The sequence below is a fragment of the Henckelia pumila genome, chromosome 2 (assembly GCF_033568475.1).
Source record: "Henckelia pumila isolate YLH828 chromosome 2, ASM3356847v2, whole genome shotgun sequence".
NCBI lineage: Eukaryota > Viridiplantae > Streptophyta > Magnoliopsida > Lamiales > Gesneriaceae > Henckelia > Henckelia pumila.
The window spans coordinates 148907574-148929166 of NC_133121.1; the positions used below are offsets into that span (position 1 = coordinate 148907574).

Consider the following 21593-nt stretch of genomic DNA (forward strand, 5'->3'; position numbering starts at 1 on the left):
AATTTAAGAAAAGAAATTCAGAAAAATGGTCGTAAAGGATTTCATATATATTCAACCAATCATGAAACAATATTGAGCATCCACCAGTGATACACGTACTTCTTGATAGTTAAATTCATTTTTATTTTTAACAAAAAAAAAATGAAATACATCACATGTATGATTTGTTTTAATACTTGACAGTTGACACAAGGATGTTATACATACATACATGTATATTAACAAGATGGTATAGATATATCTTTACAAATATTGGTATATATCATGATATATGTTGATTTTTATATTACATGAGTAAGAAAAAAATTTTTATGTCTTTTGCACAAAATATTCACGAGAATATCTCAGTTCAAATCAAAATTTTTTTTTTTTGTTATTTTGTTATCAAGTAATATTCTCGCAAATATATTGTAACAAATACATCGAGAGTATTTTTTCGAATGTAGCGTAGAATCACCGGATCCTAATTAAACCGGTTCAATTTGAAGCTTGTGAGGATGATATTGGTCCGGCCGGGTTTCCCCTTCCAATGCAATATTATTTCTACTTGTGAAAATGACCCCCGCCGTGAAAACAAAGCCTTTGACCAACATAACCACCCCAACCGCCACCGTGGAACAGTAGAGCGACCACCACACGAAAGCCGCCACCCCGATCCCCATAATCTCCGGCACCACGACAACCGCCTCCACCTCCTCCCGGAGACGCCACCACCACAGTCCACCCAAGCTCAGCCCCATCGCCGCCTTATCCGCCCACCCCTCAGCTTTCGAGAAACCAAAGAAAGTGTCGTCCACCACGGGCTTCACCACCATCCTGCTCCAAAACACCATTGTCTCATGCAATCCAAGAAAGAAAACCACTCTGCACAAGAAACTCCTCCGCTGACCGAAACCGGAGCCGTCGATCCCGGCGACTATGCTCCCTTCCACCCCTAGCCCCACGCAGAAATGGAAAACACATAGAAGAATCCATGCAACCAATAGATGGGGTCGCCCGAAGGGCTCCGACGAGGATCGACTCGGTACAAAAACCAATTTCCCGGTTAAGCTATGAGCTAGACATGAGAGAGTAATGACAGAAACCAGTAGCTGGAGAATGATGGGCTGCTCGCTGAATAAGAAGAAAAGGGAGCATAAATAAAATGAATATTCCTGGCCATTATGGGAGGAGATTCCGAGGTAATGGGCGACGGAGAGGCGGGCGAGAAGGAGAAATGAGAGAGGGAGGATAAGGCTGAGGAGGGCGGCGGTGAGTATTCGGAACGCCTCCGTCACCGGCGGAACCTTTTTCTTCATGCAACTGATATCTGATGAAGTATTCATGATGATATTATGCAGAAGACTGTAATTAAGCACACTAATGAGGAATATAATATAATCGGTAATAAAGGGATGAGAATAATATTGATCAAGAACTGTTCTTCATTTCCAGAGTTGACAATGTTCTTGTATAATCGGTCAACTCGTTTATCTCAGTTTTTATATATAATAATATACTGGTATACTAGGGCGCGTAGTGTGTGCATAAAACAAATATATAAAAAAAAAATTCATTTTTTTTTTAAATTATATATTATTTATATGATTTAAGTTTTTTTTTTATAACAATGCTGATAATTTTAAGATGATAGATTTTTTTAATAACATAATAAATGTTAAATAAAATCAAATTAAATTTGATGTTGAATAAAATGATAGAGTATTACACACAAAAAAACCTAAATTTAATGATGTAGTATGATCAAAGGAATATATTTTTGGCAAAATCATTTTTCAACTTTGTTACATATTAAGTTATAATTGTTGTACTCAAAATACTTTAATGAAAATTGTTAAATAACATGAGTTGGTTAATATTAAAAACGCATATTGTTTTTCATATTTTTGAGTTATATTCTTTTAAATTTGATTAACATCAAAACTTATCCTAATTTTTATTTTAAATCATTTGTCAAAATAATTTATATAAAAATTTTAAATAACACGAGATAGTTAATATTAAGAAGACATTGTCATGATTTGAATTTGGAAATTTATTTATTTTTATTACGTGAGAACCTATATATATATATATATCCGCTATCTTTGGTGCGCATATTCCAGACTAACGCAATAACGTGTAAACTACGCTAGTCAGACAAACCACATTAGGCAAGGTAAGCGCGACAAACTAGTTCAAAAGAATGTTGGTAAGAAGAATCAAACTCCTGAACTTTGATGAAACGTTCAACTACTCCACTAATTTGAACATACTTAAAAGGAACAAAAAGTTTTTTTTTTTTTTTTTTTTTTGGATTATGATATAGTTTGTACCTGGGAAATGGACAAATGAAGGCAATGGTGTCGTCTGAAACGTGTTGGATAATAATTAACTAGTTGACTGACATCACATTATCTTAACAAGTTACGTAAACGAGGTAAGTAGGAATATATTCATTTTTAAAATAAATAAATAAATATATATATATATATATATATATATATATATATATATATTAATTGATATTTGTTTTATTAAAGTTTTTAAAAAAACCCAAAAAGTTTGAACTTTCAGTGTCGAGCTTCGTCTTCTCTCTGGAAAAAGATTCAAAAATTATTTTTATCATTGTATTCAAATATTAACGAGATTTTTTCAAAATTCAATTGAATCTAGATTTAATAACAATATAAGAAGAACAATATTATTATTATTATTAAGTAAAAATAATAAATTTTTGGTAATGACAAAAGTGAATTGGACGAAGGCATCGAACTGATACGCTAAGACCAAAACAAACTGTTAACTTATCTGGGTATTAATATGAAAATTAATCCGCTAAGTAAACTGTTGGGTAAAACACCGATCTTGGGATAAATAGATTATATGCGGATGAATGGCTAGGGAAAAATAATCGAGGCAAAAATTTGATTCTTTTTCTTGAAATGTTAATGCTGCGCCCTGATGCTCACGGTTATTGACAATATGCTTCTCAAGATACAACGACTATCGATTTTAAAATAGTAGCACTACAAATTTTAAAGTCACACGAACTTTGAAATTTTTAAAACGCTATGAATTCGAATTTTAATCATTCAACTTAAAAATCCAAATCCAAGATTTTATGTCTTAAAAAATTTGGATCTAAGTGTTTTGCTTAAAATTCGAAACAACTTTCGATATTTAATTCTAAAGATCGAATTTAAGCGCAAAAAACTTAGAAAATCTGAACTAAGATTTTATGTCTTATAATTTAGATTTTAAGCGCTAAAAGCTTAAAAATTTGCAGAAGAATTAAACAAGAGAGAAAAAAAATGAGAATAAAATTATGTGAGAAATGTAAATGAGCATGACTTTATAGATGTTAAAAAGACTTAATGGAGAGACACACTTTTTCACAAAAGGGAGCAAGCACCTCTTCGTCCGAAATGGTGCAATTCTTCCACCCCTCTTGCACCTCACACGGCCATTGGCCGTCTGATTTGATTTTGAATTCACTCGGCCAGGTTGGATTCACTAGGCCACATGGCCGAGTGATATATGTATATTTATATATAAAATCTAATATAATATAATATTATATTATATATAAATATTATATGTATATATATTATTTTCTTTATAATATTATATACATATACATATACTCATATACATATATCGTGTTTCATTAAATTTTTCATCTGATAAAATTCAAACAAATAAATTAATTTCTCATTCATTCGATTTGGTACTCGAAAAATAATTTTCTTATGAATCTACTCATGATATAGAAGTCGTTCGTTATACAACTTGTTCTAACACAACTCATTTTACTAACAATCCCCACACGAATAAAAATTAATGCATGTGACTATGCTGACTCGACAAATAGCGTTCTAGCGAAAAAATTACTGCATCAGGATAGGTAGCTTTTGACTTTGAACTTTTCCTAGTGAAACATAATCGGATTTACTTGGAAATTAGTGGACGTTTTGCCTTGAACTATTCGTCGTTTTGTATAAACCAAGACAATTATGCTCACACAATAACCTTTCTAACATTTCGTTTGGTTATCACTGTTGTGTCCATTTCAGCCTTGGACACCGCTTGGTTCCGCAAGTGCTTTACATATTTGAAGCGGCCACACTTCGCACTTACGTAGGTGATCTCCTAAGAGAGTATTCCGCAATACTCTAACATACCATTTTGTATGTCTCAGGAATCATTAAAGGTATAGACCTATCTTCATATCCCGAGTGCGGAAAACACCTGTTATCATAGGAATGGGTAGGAGATTTCTCCAAGGTGTTTCTCTAGTCTTATAATTTAGTTGTCTCTTTTGAACCTAGATCTTGGGATCTCCAGTCAACTAGCTAGGTTGAGTATCCACTAAAAGATTTAATTTTGGGGTTTTAATCTCCTTTACCTTGATAGGCAATTCATTTGATCTCTCGGTATATCTTTCATTAATGGATCCGCGAGATTCTCCTTTGATTCAATGGAGATAATGCCATTAGAGATCAATTTCCATATGGTATTATGTCGCGATATGCTTCACAACATTTACATTTCTTTGTAATGTTTCAATAGTTCACCAATTTCGATTGTCATTGCAATTATTGATATATTCAATACGAAACAATCCACCAATTTTGGTATATACATGCATTTGTTCTTGAATATGAATCTTTCATTTGTCAAACACCCCCACATTTTCAAGATATTCTTAAAAATATTTGTGGTATTTCTATAGCTCATAATTAGTTTTTCTTTCTTCTTATGTGGTTTAAACTGAGAATACATGTTGTAAATTATATCGCTTCCCCCACACAGTGTGACGTGTTTGTGTGTGTTCGATGGATTTTGTTATTTTTGAGATATTTTTCTTATTTTTGAGTGTTTGAGAGCCATTAAGAAATTATCTTTCGCATATTTTGCATTATATTTTGTCTTTTCAAGTTGTAAACAATAAAACACTAGATTGATTCATTATTCAATAACATTATTCAGATAATTGAAATTTCTATCAAAATTCTCTCTACAATTTTATTGAAGTTTTTGCTTTGTCAAAAATCAAACTTATCAACTTAACAACTTTGTGGCGTTTGTCGATTGTTCTTCATCGTGGATTGTCAAAAACAAGTTCTTTGAAGGTTCCCTTGAATCACAATTGTTTTTCGTGAATATTTATTACATGTTTCTTTTAAACTAGGGGTGAATATCCAAATTTTTACTTATTTCAAAGATCGGGAAAAACATTTTGATTTTTTTGTTATTGAATTGAGAGCACGATTCTTCTTATAATCGTGTTTGTTTTTCATAGCTATTAAGATTCATATAATCTGCTGAGCTAGTAACTGGGAGTCGGAGAATATGTGCACCCGAGCTGCCCCGACCTTCCTGGAAGCTCGGAGGCCAGCTAAGACAGCCTCATATTCCGCCTCATTATTAGATGCCCTGAAGTACAACCTGACTGACAGCCTTATCTCATCACCCCATGGTGAGATAAGAAGTACTTCGACCCCACTACCCTCACTGGTCGAAGATCCATCCACATATAATTTCCATAAACCCTCCTCCACCACCGCATGTATGGTCTCTGCCAAAAAATCAGCTAAATCCTGAGCTTTATAGCCGTTCTGGGCTCATATTGGATGTCATACTCACTTAGTTCAGCTGTCCACTTCGCCAACCGATCTGACATATCAACATTTAGCAAGACTCTCCCAATTGGGTTGTTTGTCAATACGATAATGGGTTGTGACAAAAAATAAGACATGAGCTTCCAAGCTGTCATGACCAGTGCCAGCACCAATTTCTCCACTCCTGAGTATCGAAGCTCAGCACCTTTAAGGGCATATGAGAAAAAAATTACACTGGGTGTTGAGATGTCCCCTCCTGTCTGATTAGAACAGAACTCACTGCTCCTTCCGTGGCAGATAAGTAGATGTACAACGGTTTACCCGAAACAGCTTTGGCTAGCATTGGGAGCTTGGCTATGTACCTCTTGATGTCCACAAATGCTTTTCCACAGTCATCATCCCATTCATGTCATTTCTCCCAAAGCTTAGGTCCAGCTCATTAGTGTGACTAGGTTGAGAGTTCACCTCAAAAATTTCCAACCTATGCCTGTAAGATTTTCGGGCTCTCCCCGAATCTCCATCCGTAGCTCCTCCTGAGATCATATGTATGACTCCTTTGGTAGGTTGATTCGCTATCTGCTCGACCCGATCCCCCTGATTTTTTTGTGCTGCTTGACCTCGTTGGTCGGGTCGATCTACCCGAACTTCGTTTCTCTTATTCCCCCATCGGGGAGCTCTGCCTCGCTGAGCATACTGATTTGGCTCGGCTCGTCTGGTGAGCTTGGCCCTTATCCTAAGAACCTCATGGATGATACTCTGCACCTCATCCCCCAATCTCTGGCATTCGTTAGTGATATGATCATACTTCTGGTGGAACTCACAAAACTTGTCCAATGGAGGCAATCATGGACTTCTCTCAGCTTTCCTCGGCCTTTCTAACTTCTGCTGCTCCTCAAATACCTGCATTGCCCTTTCTAGACTCGTGGTGAGGGGCGCATAAGGGTAAGGTCCCTTGGCCTGACTTTGATCATATGCTGCTCGCTTCCTCTCTACTTCCACCCTTCCATCTACCTTCACTTCTGACTTCTGTCCTGACCCTCCTTCCATCCTCCTCTGCCTCTGAGCAACCTCGAGATTTACATATTTTTTTTATCTCGGCTAAGGAGCTTGTCAAAATTAACTGGTGGTTTTTTCACCAAGGACTTAAAAGACTCCCCTTATTTTAAGCCATGTTTATCAATGTATCGACAGTGGAAACAGGTACCTACAGAGCTGCGGCATTAAAAATTTGGATGAATTCTCTCAAAGGTTCCACCTCAGACTGCTTTAAAGTAAACAGGCTAAGAGAAATTTTCAAATATATCTTGCTACTTTCAAACTCATGAACAAAATTTGAGCTGCAATCATTAAAACTGTGAATGCTGCTGGGCTGTAGAAGATTGAACCACTGTTCAGCCGACCTAACCATAGTGGTAAGGAAAAACTGAAACTTAATCTCATCTCAGTATCTGTGGAACAGGGAAGCGTTCTTAAACCTCCCCAAATGCTCTTCTGGATCTGAGCTACTATCATATTCCCCTACTGCAGGATGTTGGAAATTCATGGGGAGCTCCTTGTCTAAGATGATCCGAGATAAAGGGCTCTCTCTATGCATCGGACCAAGTCATCCTCCCATCTGCCGATCTAACCTCCTGATTTCATCCCACATCACATCCATCTGATTGGGCTGACCTCTTTGTGGTGGCGGTGGTGGAGGAGGAGGAGGAGGAGGAGGAGGCGACGGTGGTGGTGGTGGTGGTGGTGGTGGTGGTTGGTTCCGGTTAAGGGTTTCTTCCACTGTGCAGGCAATCAACTGAGTGAGCTGATCTAAAGTCAGTTTGGCCACATTTCCTCCTCCGCGCTGACGAACAGACTTATCTACGTCTTATCTCAGAATTTCTCATAGATGGTTCCAATTGATAATGCTGAGAAACATGATCCGTTGACCGAGCTAAGATATCTAGTCCACTCGATAAGATTCTGCAAACAACATAATGAGTGTTAGGAGGGGCCGAAAGATGTTTGCGGCGTATCCCCTCGAAAGCTCAAGTCAGATGCTAGGACATCAGAATATAGTGAGTGATGTGTGTGCACTCAATGGAGTTGAACCCTTAACAATGAAATTAAACCTGGTATTTATATGAGAAGTCTCTGGATTTGGTATCGTTCTTCCTTAATTAGAATCCGAGAATACTGGGATTGCAATCCCGTGAATCTTGACTGAGATCTTGTCCAAATCTTCTCTAAAGATGGAAGGTCAAATCTTTGAAGTGATCTGATATCATTTGGCAGACCTGGTGTTCCAGTCCCAGCCGACCTCCCACGTGGCTGACCTGCCATCTTGCCGGCCTTCCATGTGACCGACCTGGGATTAATATCGAGAAATCTATGTAGACCTGCCATCTTGCCGACCTGCAATCTGGCCGGCCCGGGATTAATGGCGAGATAGCTGTGTCGACCTGCTGGTAGCGCTAAGTCGTATCGCGCCCAAATTACCCAACTCAATCAGATAATCAAGAATATGTAGTAGTGTGAGTAGGGATCGTTCCCACGAGGAAAGAGAAATTTAATGTATTCTAAATAAAACAAAGGGGTTTTGAGTTTTGGGAGTTAACTACTGAAATTTTAGACAATTAAAATTAAATATTATTACTATCATGCAAAAATGAAAATTTAACTAGAGAAATCAATAAGAGACAAGCCTTGGTATCGGTCAACTACACCCTTGATATTTATTCATTCAATCATCGATTCCCTAAAAATAATTAATCCTATCAAATATTCATCATTTCCTATTTTACAAGGAATAGAAAACATACCTGGATCCTTGCATTTTGTAGGTACCTTTCTTTGAATTACAGCAGAAACATGTTCTCCCAATTCAACTTTCTGACATCCCTTCAGTTTGTGTTTTCTCTTCACAGTACACAACTCTTTCAAAAATTTAGCATAGCGAGGTATTTGTTTGATCACATCTAACAATGGAATATTTACCTCACATCTACGGAAAACTTCATACAACCCCTTAATTCCTTCATCCTTCCTAGACTCTTTCAATGCTAAGGGAAAAGGGGCTACAGGTTTATACTCAGAAAAAGGAGGGAACTTACCTTTTGGTGCATCCATTTGAACTGTTTCGTCCTCCTCTACCTTGGATTCCTGCTCATCTTTGTTATGTACTGGTTCTTTCACCACTTCTTCATTAACCTTCAACTCCTTTCCACTCCTCAAGGTGATTGCACTCACATTCTCCCTCGGATTCACCACAGTTTGTGATGGTAAGCTGTTCGAATTCAGTGCCTCCAACCTGTTGACTGTGGTTGCCAACTGCCCCATTTGAGTGTTCAACTGTTGGATACTTGCTCGAGTTTTCGGTTGAAAAGTTATAGTATTAGTAGCAATATCCTTAACAATTTTTTCTAGAAACTCACCAGGCGTTGGAACTTGAGGACGCTGTGGATATTGAGGATACGGTGCCTATAAGATTGATTGTGTGGTGGTGCCTGAGGCCCCGGTTGATTTGCCTGTGGGTTTCCGTGTCTCAAATTTGGATGGTCCTTCAAACTAGGATTGTATGTGTTGGAGTATGGATCATACTTCCGCTGTGGAGGTCCAGGAAATCCACCAGTAGCATTCACATGTTCGACCGACTCCTCTTTAAGTGTGGGACACATGCCAGTAGCGTGTCCCATCGCATTGCAAATTCCATAACCTTTCATAGTTTGTCCATTTCCTACAGCCATTTGACGCACAAGAGATGTCAAATCAATCAGTTGTTTTTCAAGGGAAGAAACATTTACCTCACTGCCCCGTCTGGGCGCATGATCACTCCTGTTGGTGCCAAATTGCAGAGAATTGGCAGTCATATTCTCTATCAAGTTCCTTGATTGGACTGAAGTTTTATCCACAAAAACTCATCCACTGTCCGCATCCAGCATATTCCTGTCATGAGACAATAAACCTTCATTGCACAATTAAATTAATTGGTTTTTACTTATCTGATGCGAACAGCTAGCACAAAGCTTTTTGAACCGCTCCCAGTATTCATGAAGTGATTCCCCTGTGTATTGCTTTATCCCATAGATTTCCTTCTTGATATTTGCGGCTCTATAAGCTGGAAAGTACTTCTCCAGAAAAATTCTTTTCATCTCAGTCCAAGTCGTGATGGATCCAGAGGGTAAATAATACAGTCAATCCTTAGCAGCACTCTTCAAAGAGAAAGGAAAGACCCTCAGTTGGATCTGCTCCTCTGTCACTCCATGGGGTTTCATGCTTGTGCAAACCACATGGAATTCCATCAAGTGTTTGTTAGGGTCCTCACCTGCAAGACCATGAAAAGAAGGCAATAAGTGAATCAATCCAGATTTATGCTCAAAGTAGCATTATTTTCTAGAGTAGGAAAAGTAATGCATAGTTGGTTTGGATCAGGAGTGCCCAATTGTCTAAGGCTCAGATTTGCGTTGGCAGCCATTTCTCTTGTCAGATCTTCAACCACGCGCTCGTTCTCTTCTTGTCTCCTACGAGCTTCTCTCCTTCGTCTATGCAAAGTTCTTTCTATCTCCGGGTCGTATGGAAATTCTTCTTCTGAAGAATCACCTGAAAGCATGAACAACCCCGAGTAGCACTACGAGGAATAATAAAAATAAAAAAACAAAAAAAAACACAAATAAATTAAACGTCTTTCCCCGGCAACAGCGCAAAAATTTGGTAGTGCTAAGTCGTATCGCGCCCAAATTACCCAACTCAATCAGATAATCAAGAATATGTAGTAGTATGAGTAGGGATCGTTCCCACGAGGAAAGAGAAATTTAATGTATTCTAAATAAAACAAAGGGGTTTTGAGTTTTGGGACTTAACTACTGAAATTTTAGACAATTAAAATTAAATATTATCACTATCATGCAAGAATGAAAATTTAACTGGAGAAATCAATAAAAGACAAGCCTTGGTATCGATCGACTACACCCTTGATATTTATACATTCAATCATCGATTTCCTAAAAATAATTAATCCTATCAAATATTCATCATTGGAAATCAAATTCCTGTTTCGCCTTAATTTTAGTTAATTAGACATCAGTGTTCTAGATTAACCCTTATCCCATAAATCAACCCGATACTAGCGATCTAGATTTAAATCCACGACAGCATTCAAACTAGTAAAACTGATAAATCTAGACAACACAAATACCAACAATTGTATTTAATCTAGTCAAAAGTTGTTCCTACGATTTAATAGATTCAACAGCAGAAAACATCAAACATAGTTGCTTCGGAAATAAGTTGGTTTAAACAATTACGGATTTGAATTCTAATTTAGTTGCAGTTTGTATAATGAAATTCTAAGATGGCCAATCCAAAAATCTCACATACAAGCATGAAATAAAACAGATCAACTATTGATACTCAATAAGGATTAAAGCATAAAAATCGAATCTCGTGAATAAACAGCATCAAGGGCTTGTCTCCCTCAACCAAGTATAAAAGTTTAGCTACAATGATTCATGAAAAACTCAAGAAAAATTCAAGAAAGGAAGAAATCTTCAGAGAGAGTTGTAAAACAAAACCTAGCCGCCTTAGAGATATGCCAAAGTCTGATAATTCCCCTCTGAAAAACGGAATAAAAGCCTAATAAAAGTCTAGATTCCAAAATAAAAAGTTTCCAAATTTACAAATTCTTCTCGAACCGACATCCGCACTCGATCCTACGAGTTCCCCGGATCGAGCGCACCTTTCTACTCGAGCCCACTGCCTTGAATATTCAGATGTCGTGCTCGATCCTGTGAATTGCTTGGATCGAGGCATGAAACTTTGCAAACCTTCTGCCTTACTTCTTCTTGAGTCGTGCTCGATCCTGTGAGTACGTCCGATCGAGCGCATGAAGCAAAAATCCAATTTCTTCTTAAAACTTGATAATTCCTACACATTAAACACGAGAGTATATTATGTAGTTAAATGCATGCATAAAACAAAACTAAGATAAAACATGAGCAAAGACATATGAATGCATGCAAAACACTAACAAAATGACACTAAAATTTGCAAACAAAACAATACTATCACCTGCCCTCTTGGCCGACTTGGGAGTAAGGTAAGGATCATCGTTTGGGTGGGTTGATCTCATCCTAGGGTATCATACGGTTTTTAAGATTGAGTTACACCATTACTAGCCACCCACTAAAGATATAGTGGTCAGTCGATAGCTAGTGACCGTGCATGTTTACACTAGAGTACATTTTGATAGTCCCCGATGTATTCTTAACTAATTATTATGCAAGGGAAAAAATTCAAATTGGTCTCTAACTTTATATGTTTTCTCTTTTATACTTAATCAAATTTTGGTATTGGTCCTCTAACTTTGATATGTTGGCTATTTTGGTCTTTTTTTTTTACCGTGGTGTCTAATTTTACTAAAAATGGTTGATTAAACTATAAAATCCAATTAGATGACAATAAATTTGAGGATTTAGCAATTAGGTTATAAATAATCTCAAGTGAAATGCTATCTAAAATTACATCACATCAAACTGAAATTATAAAATTGTTCTTAAAAAAAAGAACAAACTCAAGAAACGGGATGATGAATGCAAAAAATAGGAAAAAAATCTCCAAATTTGTTTTCATATGATCGGATTTTATAGCCTAGTCAACGTCTTCCAACTATTGAATATTTAAGTTAAAATTGGACCAAAATACTCAAAATTAAAAGTTAGCGGGCAAATATCCAAATTTGACTAGTTACAAGATTAAAATAAAAAATACGTAAAATTACGCATATCAATAATTTGTTTCATTTTTTTTTGTGACGTGGGAACCCACAGCCGCTACCTTCGGTGCATACTGGGTAAATCCTCGAACTAACGCAATAGCCTGCAAACTACGTTAGCCAAGTAAACCACACTAGGCAAGCCCTGTGTGACAGGCTAGTCCAAAAAAATGTTGATAGAGTGAATCGAACTCCTGAACTTTCATATTATATATATTATATCACTTCGTTGTGGATGACATGTATGCGATTATCTGTTTAAAAGTACACTGAAATAATTAATTATATATATCCAAGTATATGAAATAATGCAGAAAAGATTTTTTGTTACAAAAAAAGCATCTATGAATAATGTATATTCCCCGATAAAAGTATGATTGCCTTTCTGAGAATCGGGTTCTGTCACTACGTTTTTTTTTTTTAAGAAAAAAAAAAGTTGACCTCGAGGGGGACCTCATTCCACATAAGTCAGAGGTTCATTGGCTCATGCGGGATTAAATCGAGAGATGTGCAAGAGCGGCAGGAACTTGAGGGAGGGAGCAACATGGCCAACCCCCAGAGCATACCTCACAATATTGCAGCAAAAAATATGCTTCACACGAGGATCAAACCCGCAACGCTGGAAAATTTTTTCGCACGTCACCTCATGGTTCTGCCACTACTTTCGCCTTCTACACCAGTGGACACATGTAATAATTAGTTGTGTGTATTATGTTAATTTTCATATCACAATTCATAAATCATGCATTACCAATAAATTAATATATATATATTATGATCTTGATTCAAAAAATAAAAATAAAAATTAAAGTTGTCTAAACAAATTGATGGGATGAACCAACCCGTAACACCCCAAAATCCATTAATTGGCAAGACGAATAGGCGAGGTGAGCCAATCGGTCGTTTTGGCAGAGCGGGCTGATTGGCAACTTTTAGTTATATATATATATTCAGCAAGTTGGCCCAGAACCCATGGCCAGCCTTGCCATTTGGGTAGGTTGAAAATTATCAATCTAACTCTATCTATTTGGTAGGATGAGGTAAGCTCCCAACAAGCTCAACCCAAGCAACAATTCTAAATTAATAATAATAACAATAATATATATATATATATATATATATATATAGAGATATTATATATATTCTTTCGCCGTTTTAATTATCTCCATTGGTAAAAAAAATTAAAAAAAAAAAAAAACTATATATCCTAGTGCTTTTATGGATATTCTTCCAGATCCATTTAGCTTCATATCTTCGACCTTTTCCATCAATCCTCAATCTGATTAATCATATAAATGGGTCGGTGATTTAATTTGCTTGCTTCTTATATATTTCTTGCTCCCAATTGGTCTAAGAACTTGACTAAATATTTTGGCTGCATGACCATCATGATTACATACTTCCCAAACACCTAAAATCATCTTACAAAAAAGGGAAATAGAGGCTTGTGGGGGGCTGTTGGTGCCACTGAATTATTTATGTATTTGAATCGATATAAATATAAATAAAATAGTGGAATAAAATGAGTGAAGGACACGTGCATGGGCACACGCAGCCATGCATGGACAGATAATCTAATATATGTAATCTGCGTAATTTCTTACTAGTAGCTAGCAGAATTTATACCCCCGTGATCTGTTATGCCACTGGTAACTCTGTTTTTAATGCCCAGCTTCCAAAAACCAATGGAATAGCATAAAGGGGGAGGAGGAAGAAGAAGAAGAGCGAATAAAGTGGCTTGCAGTACCACAAATGCAATTATGCCCAAATTTCATCCCCCATATAGCCAGCCGCCCAAGCCTCTTTATCTCTACAGCTTTCTCTCGATTCTTTTATTCCCCCACCCGCAATATGTGTATATATAGTTTCATTCTTTTCTCCCTCTACATATATCTGCATTCATTTGTTCATTTTCTTGGTGCAAACTGTAGACAGCCATCCGTTTGTCTTTCATTGCTTAGCAAAGTATATATATAAGCTTTCTTCTTGATTCTTATATATGTATGTTTGATTGCTCTGTGGTTTTCATATTTTAGTCCCTCTCGCCGAATTCGTAATCTATCTTACTTCCTCCTCTGGTTTTAATGGCACCCCCAAACGATCCCGCAAACTCGATTCTCAAGGTCCTGAAATCCGGGGCAAAAGACAACTCTTTCCAACTACTTGATGGGAAGCTGTACGTGGGTCCTGTTCCGTTGCTCGCCCAAGTTCCGAGCAATGTCACTCTCAAGAGTTTCTCCTCCGTATGCCAATCCTCGGAGGCTCCACTTCCACTGTTCCAGCGGGCGCAGTCCCTGTCTAGCAAGGGCGCGTTCCTAGGATTCAGCCAGCACGAGTCCTCCGATCGCCACACCGTTTCCTTGGGGAAATTCACCGACAGGGATTTCGTTAGCATTTTCAGGTTCAAGACTTGGTGGTCCACTCAGTGGGTTGGGAAGTCGGGTTCCGATATTCAGATGGAGACACAATGGATAATGCTAGATGTGCCTGAGATTAAGTCTTACGTTGCCATCATTCCCATCATTGAAGGAAGTTTCAGGTCCGCCTTTCATCCTGGAAAAGATGGTCACTTATTGATATGTGCAGAGAGTGGGTCTAGCGTGGTGAAATCTTCGTCTTTCGATGCAATTGCCTATGTTCATGTGTCTGATAATCCATACAATGTGATGAAAGAGGCTTATACTGCTCTTAGAGTTCACCTGAATACGTTCAAGCTCATTGAAGAGAAATCTGCGCCACCCCTTGTGGACAAATTTGGTTGGTGCACATGGGATGCGTTTTACTTGACAGTGGAGCCTGCTGGAATTTGGCATGGAGTCAAGGAATTCGCAGACGGTGGCCTCACACCGAGGTTCCTCATAATTGATGATGGATGGCAAAGCATCAACAAAGATGGAGAAGATCCCACCAAGGACACCAAAAATCTTGTACTCGGAGGAACTCAAATGACTGCCAGGCTTCACAGGCTTGATGAATGTGAAAAATTCAGAAAGTATGAGGGTGGATCACTTACGGGACCTAATCGTCCTTCTTTTGATCCTAAGAAACCGAAGATGCTCATTTCCAAGGCTATCGAGCTCGAGTTTGCAGAAAAATCCCGTGACAAGGCAGCTCTATCGGGGGTAACTGACTTGTCCCAATATGAAGCTGAAATTCAGAAGCACGCCAAAGAATTGGATGCTATGTTCGGCGGAGGAGAAGAACAAGAAAAGGGTTCAAGCAAAAAGTGTTCAAGTTGCTCTTGCAAGTTACAAAACTCTGGAATGAAAGCATTCACTAAAGATTTGAGGACAACATTCAAAGGACTGGATGATATATATGTCTGGCATGCGTTGTGCGGTGCATGGGGAGGAGTCAGACCAGGTGCAACTCATTTGAACTCCAAGATCGTGCCTTGCAAATTGTCGCCTGGACTCGACGGAACCATGACAGATCTTGCCGTGGTAAAAATTATTGAAGGTTCAATCGGACTTGTGCATCCTGATCAAGCCGAGGATTTCTACGACTCTATGCATTCTTACCTCGCTAAAGTCGGAATCACTGGAGTGAAAGTTGACGTCATTCATGTAAGCAATATCAAATTATCTTTCTCAAAACGTTTTCTGCTTCCTATACTGTAAAGCTTTTGAATAAGCAAACTAACGAAATTTCGTTTTTCAAAAAGGATCTCGAATATGTGTCCGAGGATTACGGAGGCAGGGTTGATATTGCCAAGACTTACTACAAGGGGCTGTCCAACTCTCTTGCAAAGAACTTCAATGGGACCGGACTCATTTCAAGCATGCAACAGTGCAATGACTTCTTTTTCCTTGGAACTGAGCAGATATCAATGGGAAGAGTTGGTAAGAAGGAAAGAAAATCCGCACCTTCTATTATATAATATATTTTACTCATTCATTAATACTAATTCCGTAATTGAATGAATAAAAACAGGGGACGACTTCTGGTTTCAAGATCCTAATGGTGATCCAATGGGAGTTTATTGGCTACAAGGTGTCCACATGATCCACTGTGCTTACAACAGTATGTGGATGGGTCATTTCATCCAACCAGATTGGGACATGTTTCAATCAGACCATTTGTGTGCTAAGTTTCACGCTGGGTCAAGGGCCATTTGTGGAGGCCCTGTATATGTTAGTGATTCTTTGGGTGGCCATGATTTTGATCTTCTCAGTAAGTTGGTGTTCCCTGACAGCACCATCCCCAAGTGCATCTACTACGCTCTCCCGACAAGAGACTGCATCTTTAAGAACCCTCTCTTTGATGACAAAACCATTCTAAAGATCTGGAACTTTAACAAGGTGCGTTCAGGCATTAGCTAATTAATAACCATCCATTATTTCAGATATTAAAACTGATATAAAAAAATTGTAATCACAGTATGGAGGTGTTATCGGTGCTTTCAACTGCCAAGGTGCTGGATGGGACCCCAAGGAACAAAGGATTAAGGGCTACTCCCAGTGTTACCACCCAATGTCTGGATCAGTTCATGTAAGTGATATTGAATGGGATCAAAAGATTGAAGCTGCTGAGATGGGGAAAGCTGAGGAATATGCAGTCTATCTTACCGAAGCACAGAAACTGTTCTTAACAACTCCGCAATCTGATGCCACTCCTATCACAATTCAGCCTTCTACATTCGAGATTTTCAGCTTCGTGCCAATCAAGAAGCTGGGAGTTGGTACTGATGCAGTCAAATTCGCGCCAGTTGGATTAACCAATTTGTTTAACAGCGGTGGGACGATACTTGGACTGTTGTATGATGGGACGATTGCCAAGATTGAAGTGAAGGGTGGAGGTAACTTTTTGGCATATTCCAGTGTTCCGCCTAAGAAATCATACCTTAACGGAGTCGAGGTTGGATTTGAGTGGTCAAACGGGAAGCTGGGATTGAACGTTACTTGGAATCAAGAGTGTGGTGGCATTTCTAATGTAGCTTTTATTTTTTGAATGTTACTCTCAGGTCTTGGGAATGCAATAAATATATATTATTATTATTATTATGCTAATAAAAAAAAAAGTATCAACATCTATTTCTACACAAATGAAAGTGCTTTGTGGATTTCTATGCGATAATGACCCAACATGGCAGACGCTGAAGCCCGTGGGAAAGATTTTCAGTTGATTGTTACTCTTTTATTCATGGAATTCCCCTATCAATTTGTACTGAATCCAATTAATTAAATGCTTATTTCGTGTTTGTTATTTTATTAGTGCATTTGATTATATTCCAAATAATATTTTGATTCAAGGCGCCATACATACTAGTTTCAACGACCCTGGCTGGATACTGTTGTATCAAATTGGAAATGAATGTGGAATGAAAATTATGGTTGATGAATATGAGAGTGTTTTTTGGCTTTTCACATTCTTGAGTTAATTTGAAACTTTTGGCTATTTACATTCTTGAGTTAATTAATCTTGCATGACTATTGGTGTGTTTTTTGGAGCCTATAAATAGCGTGTTTCATTTTCTCAATTCACACACACAAAAAGATATTCAAGATCTCATTCAAGTTTTCTCTTGTCTTTCATATTGTTAGCTTCTCATTTGGCATTCGTTAAGTTTTGGTAATAAAATGAAGGTACGATTCGAGTTCGCCGGAGTAGTGAAATTGCGCTTAGTTTGCTACTGGTTCAACCGTTGTATCCTGAAAAACAGACATTTGTACGTGTTTATCCTCAAGCATCTTGTAGAAACGACGAATCTGTTTTAAGAAAATTGTACTTAGCTACGAGCCTCGGTTTGCTTTATAATTTTCTTACTATTTCTTGTTTGCTTTATTGTTTACTCTTGTTGTACCGTTTCTATTATATATTCACGGTTTTTTGAGTTTAGTATTTTGGATAACACAAATAAATTTTGAAGTAGCAGCATAGGGTTTACTACTTCTTGTAACTAAATATGATAAATTTTGTTTCACTATCCAACCTCGGTTGTAGAATACATTCTGTTAGTAAATTATGTCATCAAAGCTGTGTACATATTCCGTTCATTCTTTTCGTGTGGTGTACAAGTACATTTTCCATTTTAGCATTGGCAAGTTTGGAGCATCAGACAAACTCATCCGCCGCGAGCATTGAAGCTTCATGCTGTGTGAGCTGTCCAGCACCACATATGGACAATCCTTCTTCAATTACCAAGCATACAGTGTGGGCGCGTCCGTATGCAATTATTGTCTTATTCACTCTGGTTCTTCATATTTAGTCGGCAGAACTTGATGACACGTCTTTCATATCATGATATTACTTGTATCCCTATGTATACAATAACTAACAGTAACTTTGTGTACTACCGTTTCCTATGAATTTCTATTCTCACAGGCCAAGTTTTGGATGCTGAATTTGGATTGACGGGGGATTTAAAATGGGAATTTCAATTGCACCAACAAATGAATTAAAATGCAGTGTTGAATTTGAATGATGGATTTCAAATTTTCAATGTCGCTAAACATACACCATGGATTTGGACGAAAGATTTCGAATCCGTATGGCAAAATTCCATCCGTACAAATGCAACCATATGCATTCCAATCATATGGAGACTCTTTTTACACTACAAATCAGAGCTAATGAAATGGAGGCATGAGGAACTCCGTGTTGCACAATATGGATTTAGAAGCCAGCAATATTTTGGATTTATACTTAATCATACCGCAGTGAGTAAGTCGGCAGGTTCCTGCTAAGGAACCAAATTTCAAAAAGCAATCAAATAATTTAATTTAAATCGAACATTTAATTTGGGGAAAAAAACCAAACTTTTCTTCTAACTTCATCTGAAAAAAAATATGTGTTGAGAAACATAGTTGATGAACACACGAAATACAAACTTTGTTAACAAATTAAGAACCAATAAACCATATTTCTTGATACAGAACACAGATATCAATAGCCCGAAAACATAATTAAATTCTATGAATTACGTAGTAATCAAAGAAGGACCAAGAAACCATATTTCTTGATATGGAACACAGATATCAATAGCCGAAAACATAATTAAATTCTATGAATTGTACATAGTAATCAAAGAAGGACCAAGAAACCATATTTCTTGATACAGAACACAGATATCAATAGCCGAAAACATAATTAAATTCTATGAATTACATAGTGAACAAAAAAGGACAAAGAAACCATATTTCTTGATACAGAACACAGATATCAATAGCCGAAAACATAATTAAATTCTATGAATTGTACATAGTAATCAAAGAAGGACCAAGAAACCATATTTCTTGATACAGAACACGGATATCAATAGCCGAAAACATAATTAAATTCTATGAATTGCACATAGTAATTAAAGAAGGACCAAGAAATCATATTTCTTGATATGGAACACAGATGTCAATAGCCGAAAACATAATTAGATTCTATGACTTACAAAGTAATCAAAAGAAGGGTATTCGATCTGCAGCACTGACCCGATTCATAAAAGCTCTACACCCACGAAGCCACCGCCTTTCGATTAACGAAAACCAACGGACCATGAGCGAGGTCGGATTCAATTGGGAAGACAGATTACGAGTTTGTGCGTGAATCTAACGACTTCTACACACCGAATCACCCAATCAGGGAAATCGACAGTTGAAACCCAAATCCCACAATTGGAAAGAGATGTCTAAGGAACCTTGATTAGGTTCACGCACAAACGCGAAATATGCCTCTTCCCTTCATCTCCCATCTTTCATTCGCCGCCCACGAAAACGGCAAGATCTGTCATGCTCTGCAAACTATTTCCCAAAATGACTAAACCCTAATTTTATATATATATATAGTAAATACCTGATACCTGAATGCTGAAGCGAATCGACAGCCTTGAAAATGCTGAAACACGCACAAATCACAAATGTGGAAAAGACTATTTCAATTGCATTTCAGCCCTTCAATTAATAATATATACTAAATAGTAGCCCCTATTTAAGAAGTCCACGATCCACCACATCCCACACTAGGATCGTCCCACACTAGGAGTGTTCATTGGTTGGTACGATTTTATTTTGTCTCATTTCGATTCGGTTTTTTGGTTTTTGATTTGTGAAATATGTAATCCCAGATCTAAACCGTTTCGTTTCGGTTCGGTTCGATTTGATTTGATTTTGTACCATAATGGATCAGTTTATACGGTTCGTTTTGTTCAGTTTGATCAATAATATACTGACAATAAAAATAATAATAAATTTGATCTAAATGCTATCTTAAGCAAGAGCAAATGGGAAAAAAATCCAACGAGGAAAATGAAAAAATAAAAATTCCTTCTGCTTTTCAAACTTCAAAAGCATCGAATAGGGAGAAAAATAGAAAATCATAACATTAAGCTTCAAATAAATTAAATATTAAATTTTTGAATCAAAATATAACTAACATATGTCAAAAAAATAACTAAAAAAATTACAAAGCATTACAAATTGAATGAAAAAATTCGAGAAGTCACAATAAACCAATTATTGTGTGGTATATATAATGGCGTGAGGGGTTTAATTCAACTTACCTAGGAGATTTAACAATCTATGATTTGTCATGTCAACTCTATAATATTAATTATGCATATGTATTGAGCTGTGGACCCTTGATGAATGATTTAGGTATTATCCATATGGGTAAGATCTCATTAACCGGCATGAGAATTGAGGAGGTTATATAGATTAGATACGAGCGTGCAACAGCATTTCAGGATGAGTCTGAGTTGGGAGGAGAGTACTTCGTGGGTTGCAGAGATGGTGGCTTTGCGTAAGCAGTTGAACTTGTATCTGTGTGTATGAGAGTGGCGGCTGAATGTGTGGCTGTGGGTTTGTGGGACTAAAATGTATAAAAACTGGAAACCTTAGGGAGTATATTATAATTTAATCTAAATTATGATCGGTTCGATTATTTTAGTTTTTCATTTGTAAAAAGCCGCACCGAAAAACCAAAATTTTCAAAAAAAAATATATCTAAAACCGATCCAAAAAAATCGAATTTTTTATTTCGGTCCGTTTTTTCGATTTTCTCCAAATAATGAACACCCCTACATCACACCATCTATGTACCAGCTAATATTTCTTATAATCTGTTCTGTTTTCTTTTCTTTTCTTTTTTTATTTTTTTAGTTGTAAGATGAGGTTGTTATAATTTGATCTAGAAACCGAAAATGTTATCTCGAATTTATGATTTAATATCAAGTGAATTATAAATTATTGTTCTTATAGTTTGTTTTCTTCTTACATGAATAAATAAATTGATTTTATTTGTGGATGTTCATTTTA

The 21593-nt window shown here is 37.1% G+C and overlaps 3 protein-coding genes across 3 annotated transcripts; 1 reads left to right on the forward strand and 2 right to left on the reverse strand.

The window, feature by feature from the left end:
• Positions 1-286: 286 nt before the first annotated feature.
• LOC140885293 (uncharacterized) lies at positions 287-1436 on the reverse strand. The gene has a single exon (XM_073292254.1). It carries the CDS (start codon positions 1323-1325, stop codon positions 468-470), a length of 858 nt encoding a protein of 285 aa, XP_073148355.1. The 5' UTR covers positions 1326-1436; the 3' UTR covers positions 287-467.
• Positions 1437-6807: 5371 nt separating this feature from the next.
• On the reverse strand, positions 6808-9448 carry LOC140878665 (uncharacterized). The gene is made up of 4 exons (XM_073282281.1): positions 9014-9448; positions 8427-8909; positions 7877-7947; positions 6808-7003 (listed from the first exon to the last, which is right to left on the reverse strand). The coding sequence occupies exons 1-4, from the start codon at positions 9446-9448 to the stop codon at positions 6808-6810; spliced, it is 1185 nt and encodes a 394-aa protein (XP_073138382.1).
• A 4796-nt stretch (positions 9449-14244) lies between these two features.
• LOC140879932 (stachyose synthase-like) lies at positions 14245-17558 on the forward strand. Its single transcript, XM_073283919.1, has 4 exons — positions 14245-15914; positions 16013-16190; positions 16282-16649; positions 16729-17558. Exons 1-4 carry the CDS (start codon positions 14433-14435, stop codon positions 17296-17298), a joined length of 2598 nt encoding a protein of 865 aa, XP_073140020.1. The 5' UTR covers positions 14245-14432; the 3' UTR covers positions 17299-17558.
• Positions 17559-21593: the final 4035 nt, after the last annotated feature.

What these genes read in the sequence shown, in the direction of transcription:
- LOC140885293 (XM_073292254.1), bottom strand. Translation starts at nt 1,325, where the DNA reads ATGAATACTTCATCAGATATCAGTTGCATGAAGAAAAAGGTTCCGCCG.
- LOC140878665 (XM_073282281.1), bottom strand. Translation starts at nt 9,448, where the DNA reads ATGACTGCCAATTCTCTGCAATTTGGCACCAACAGGAGTGATCATGCG. An exon ending in TCCTCAAGTTCCAACGCCTG is followed by an intron (nt 8,910 to 9,013) that starts GTGAGTTTCTAG and finishes CAAATGGGGCAG; the next exon opens with TTGGCAACCACAGTCAACAG. An exon ending in CTGCTGTAATTCAAAGAAAG is followed by an intron (nt 7,948 to 8,426) that starts GTACCTACAAAA and finishes TATTAATCCCAG; the next exon opens with GTCGGTCACATGGAAGGCCG.
- LOC140879932 (XM_073283919.1), top strand. Translation starts at nt 14,433, where the DNA reads ATGGCACCCCCAAACGATCCCGCAAACTCGATTCTCAAGGTCCTGAAA. An exon ending in TGAAAGTTGACGTCATTCAT is followed by an intron (nt 15,915 to 16,012) that starts GTAAGCAATATC and finishes TTTTTCAAAAAG; the next exon opens with GATCTCGAATATGTGTCCGA. An exon ending in AGATCTGGAACTTTAACAAG is followed by an intron (nt 16,650 to 16,728) that starts GTGCGTTCAGGC and finishes TTGTAATCACAG; the next exon opens with TATGGAGGTGTTATCGGTGC.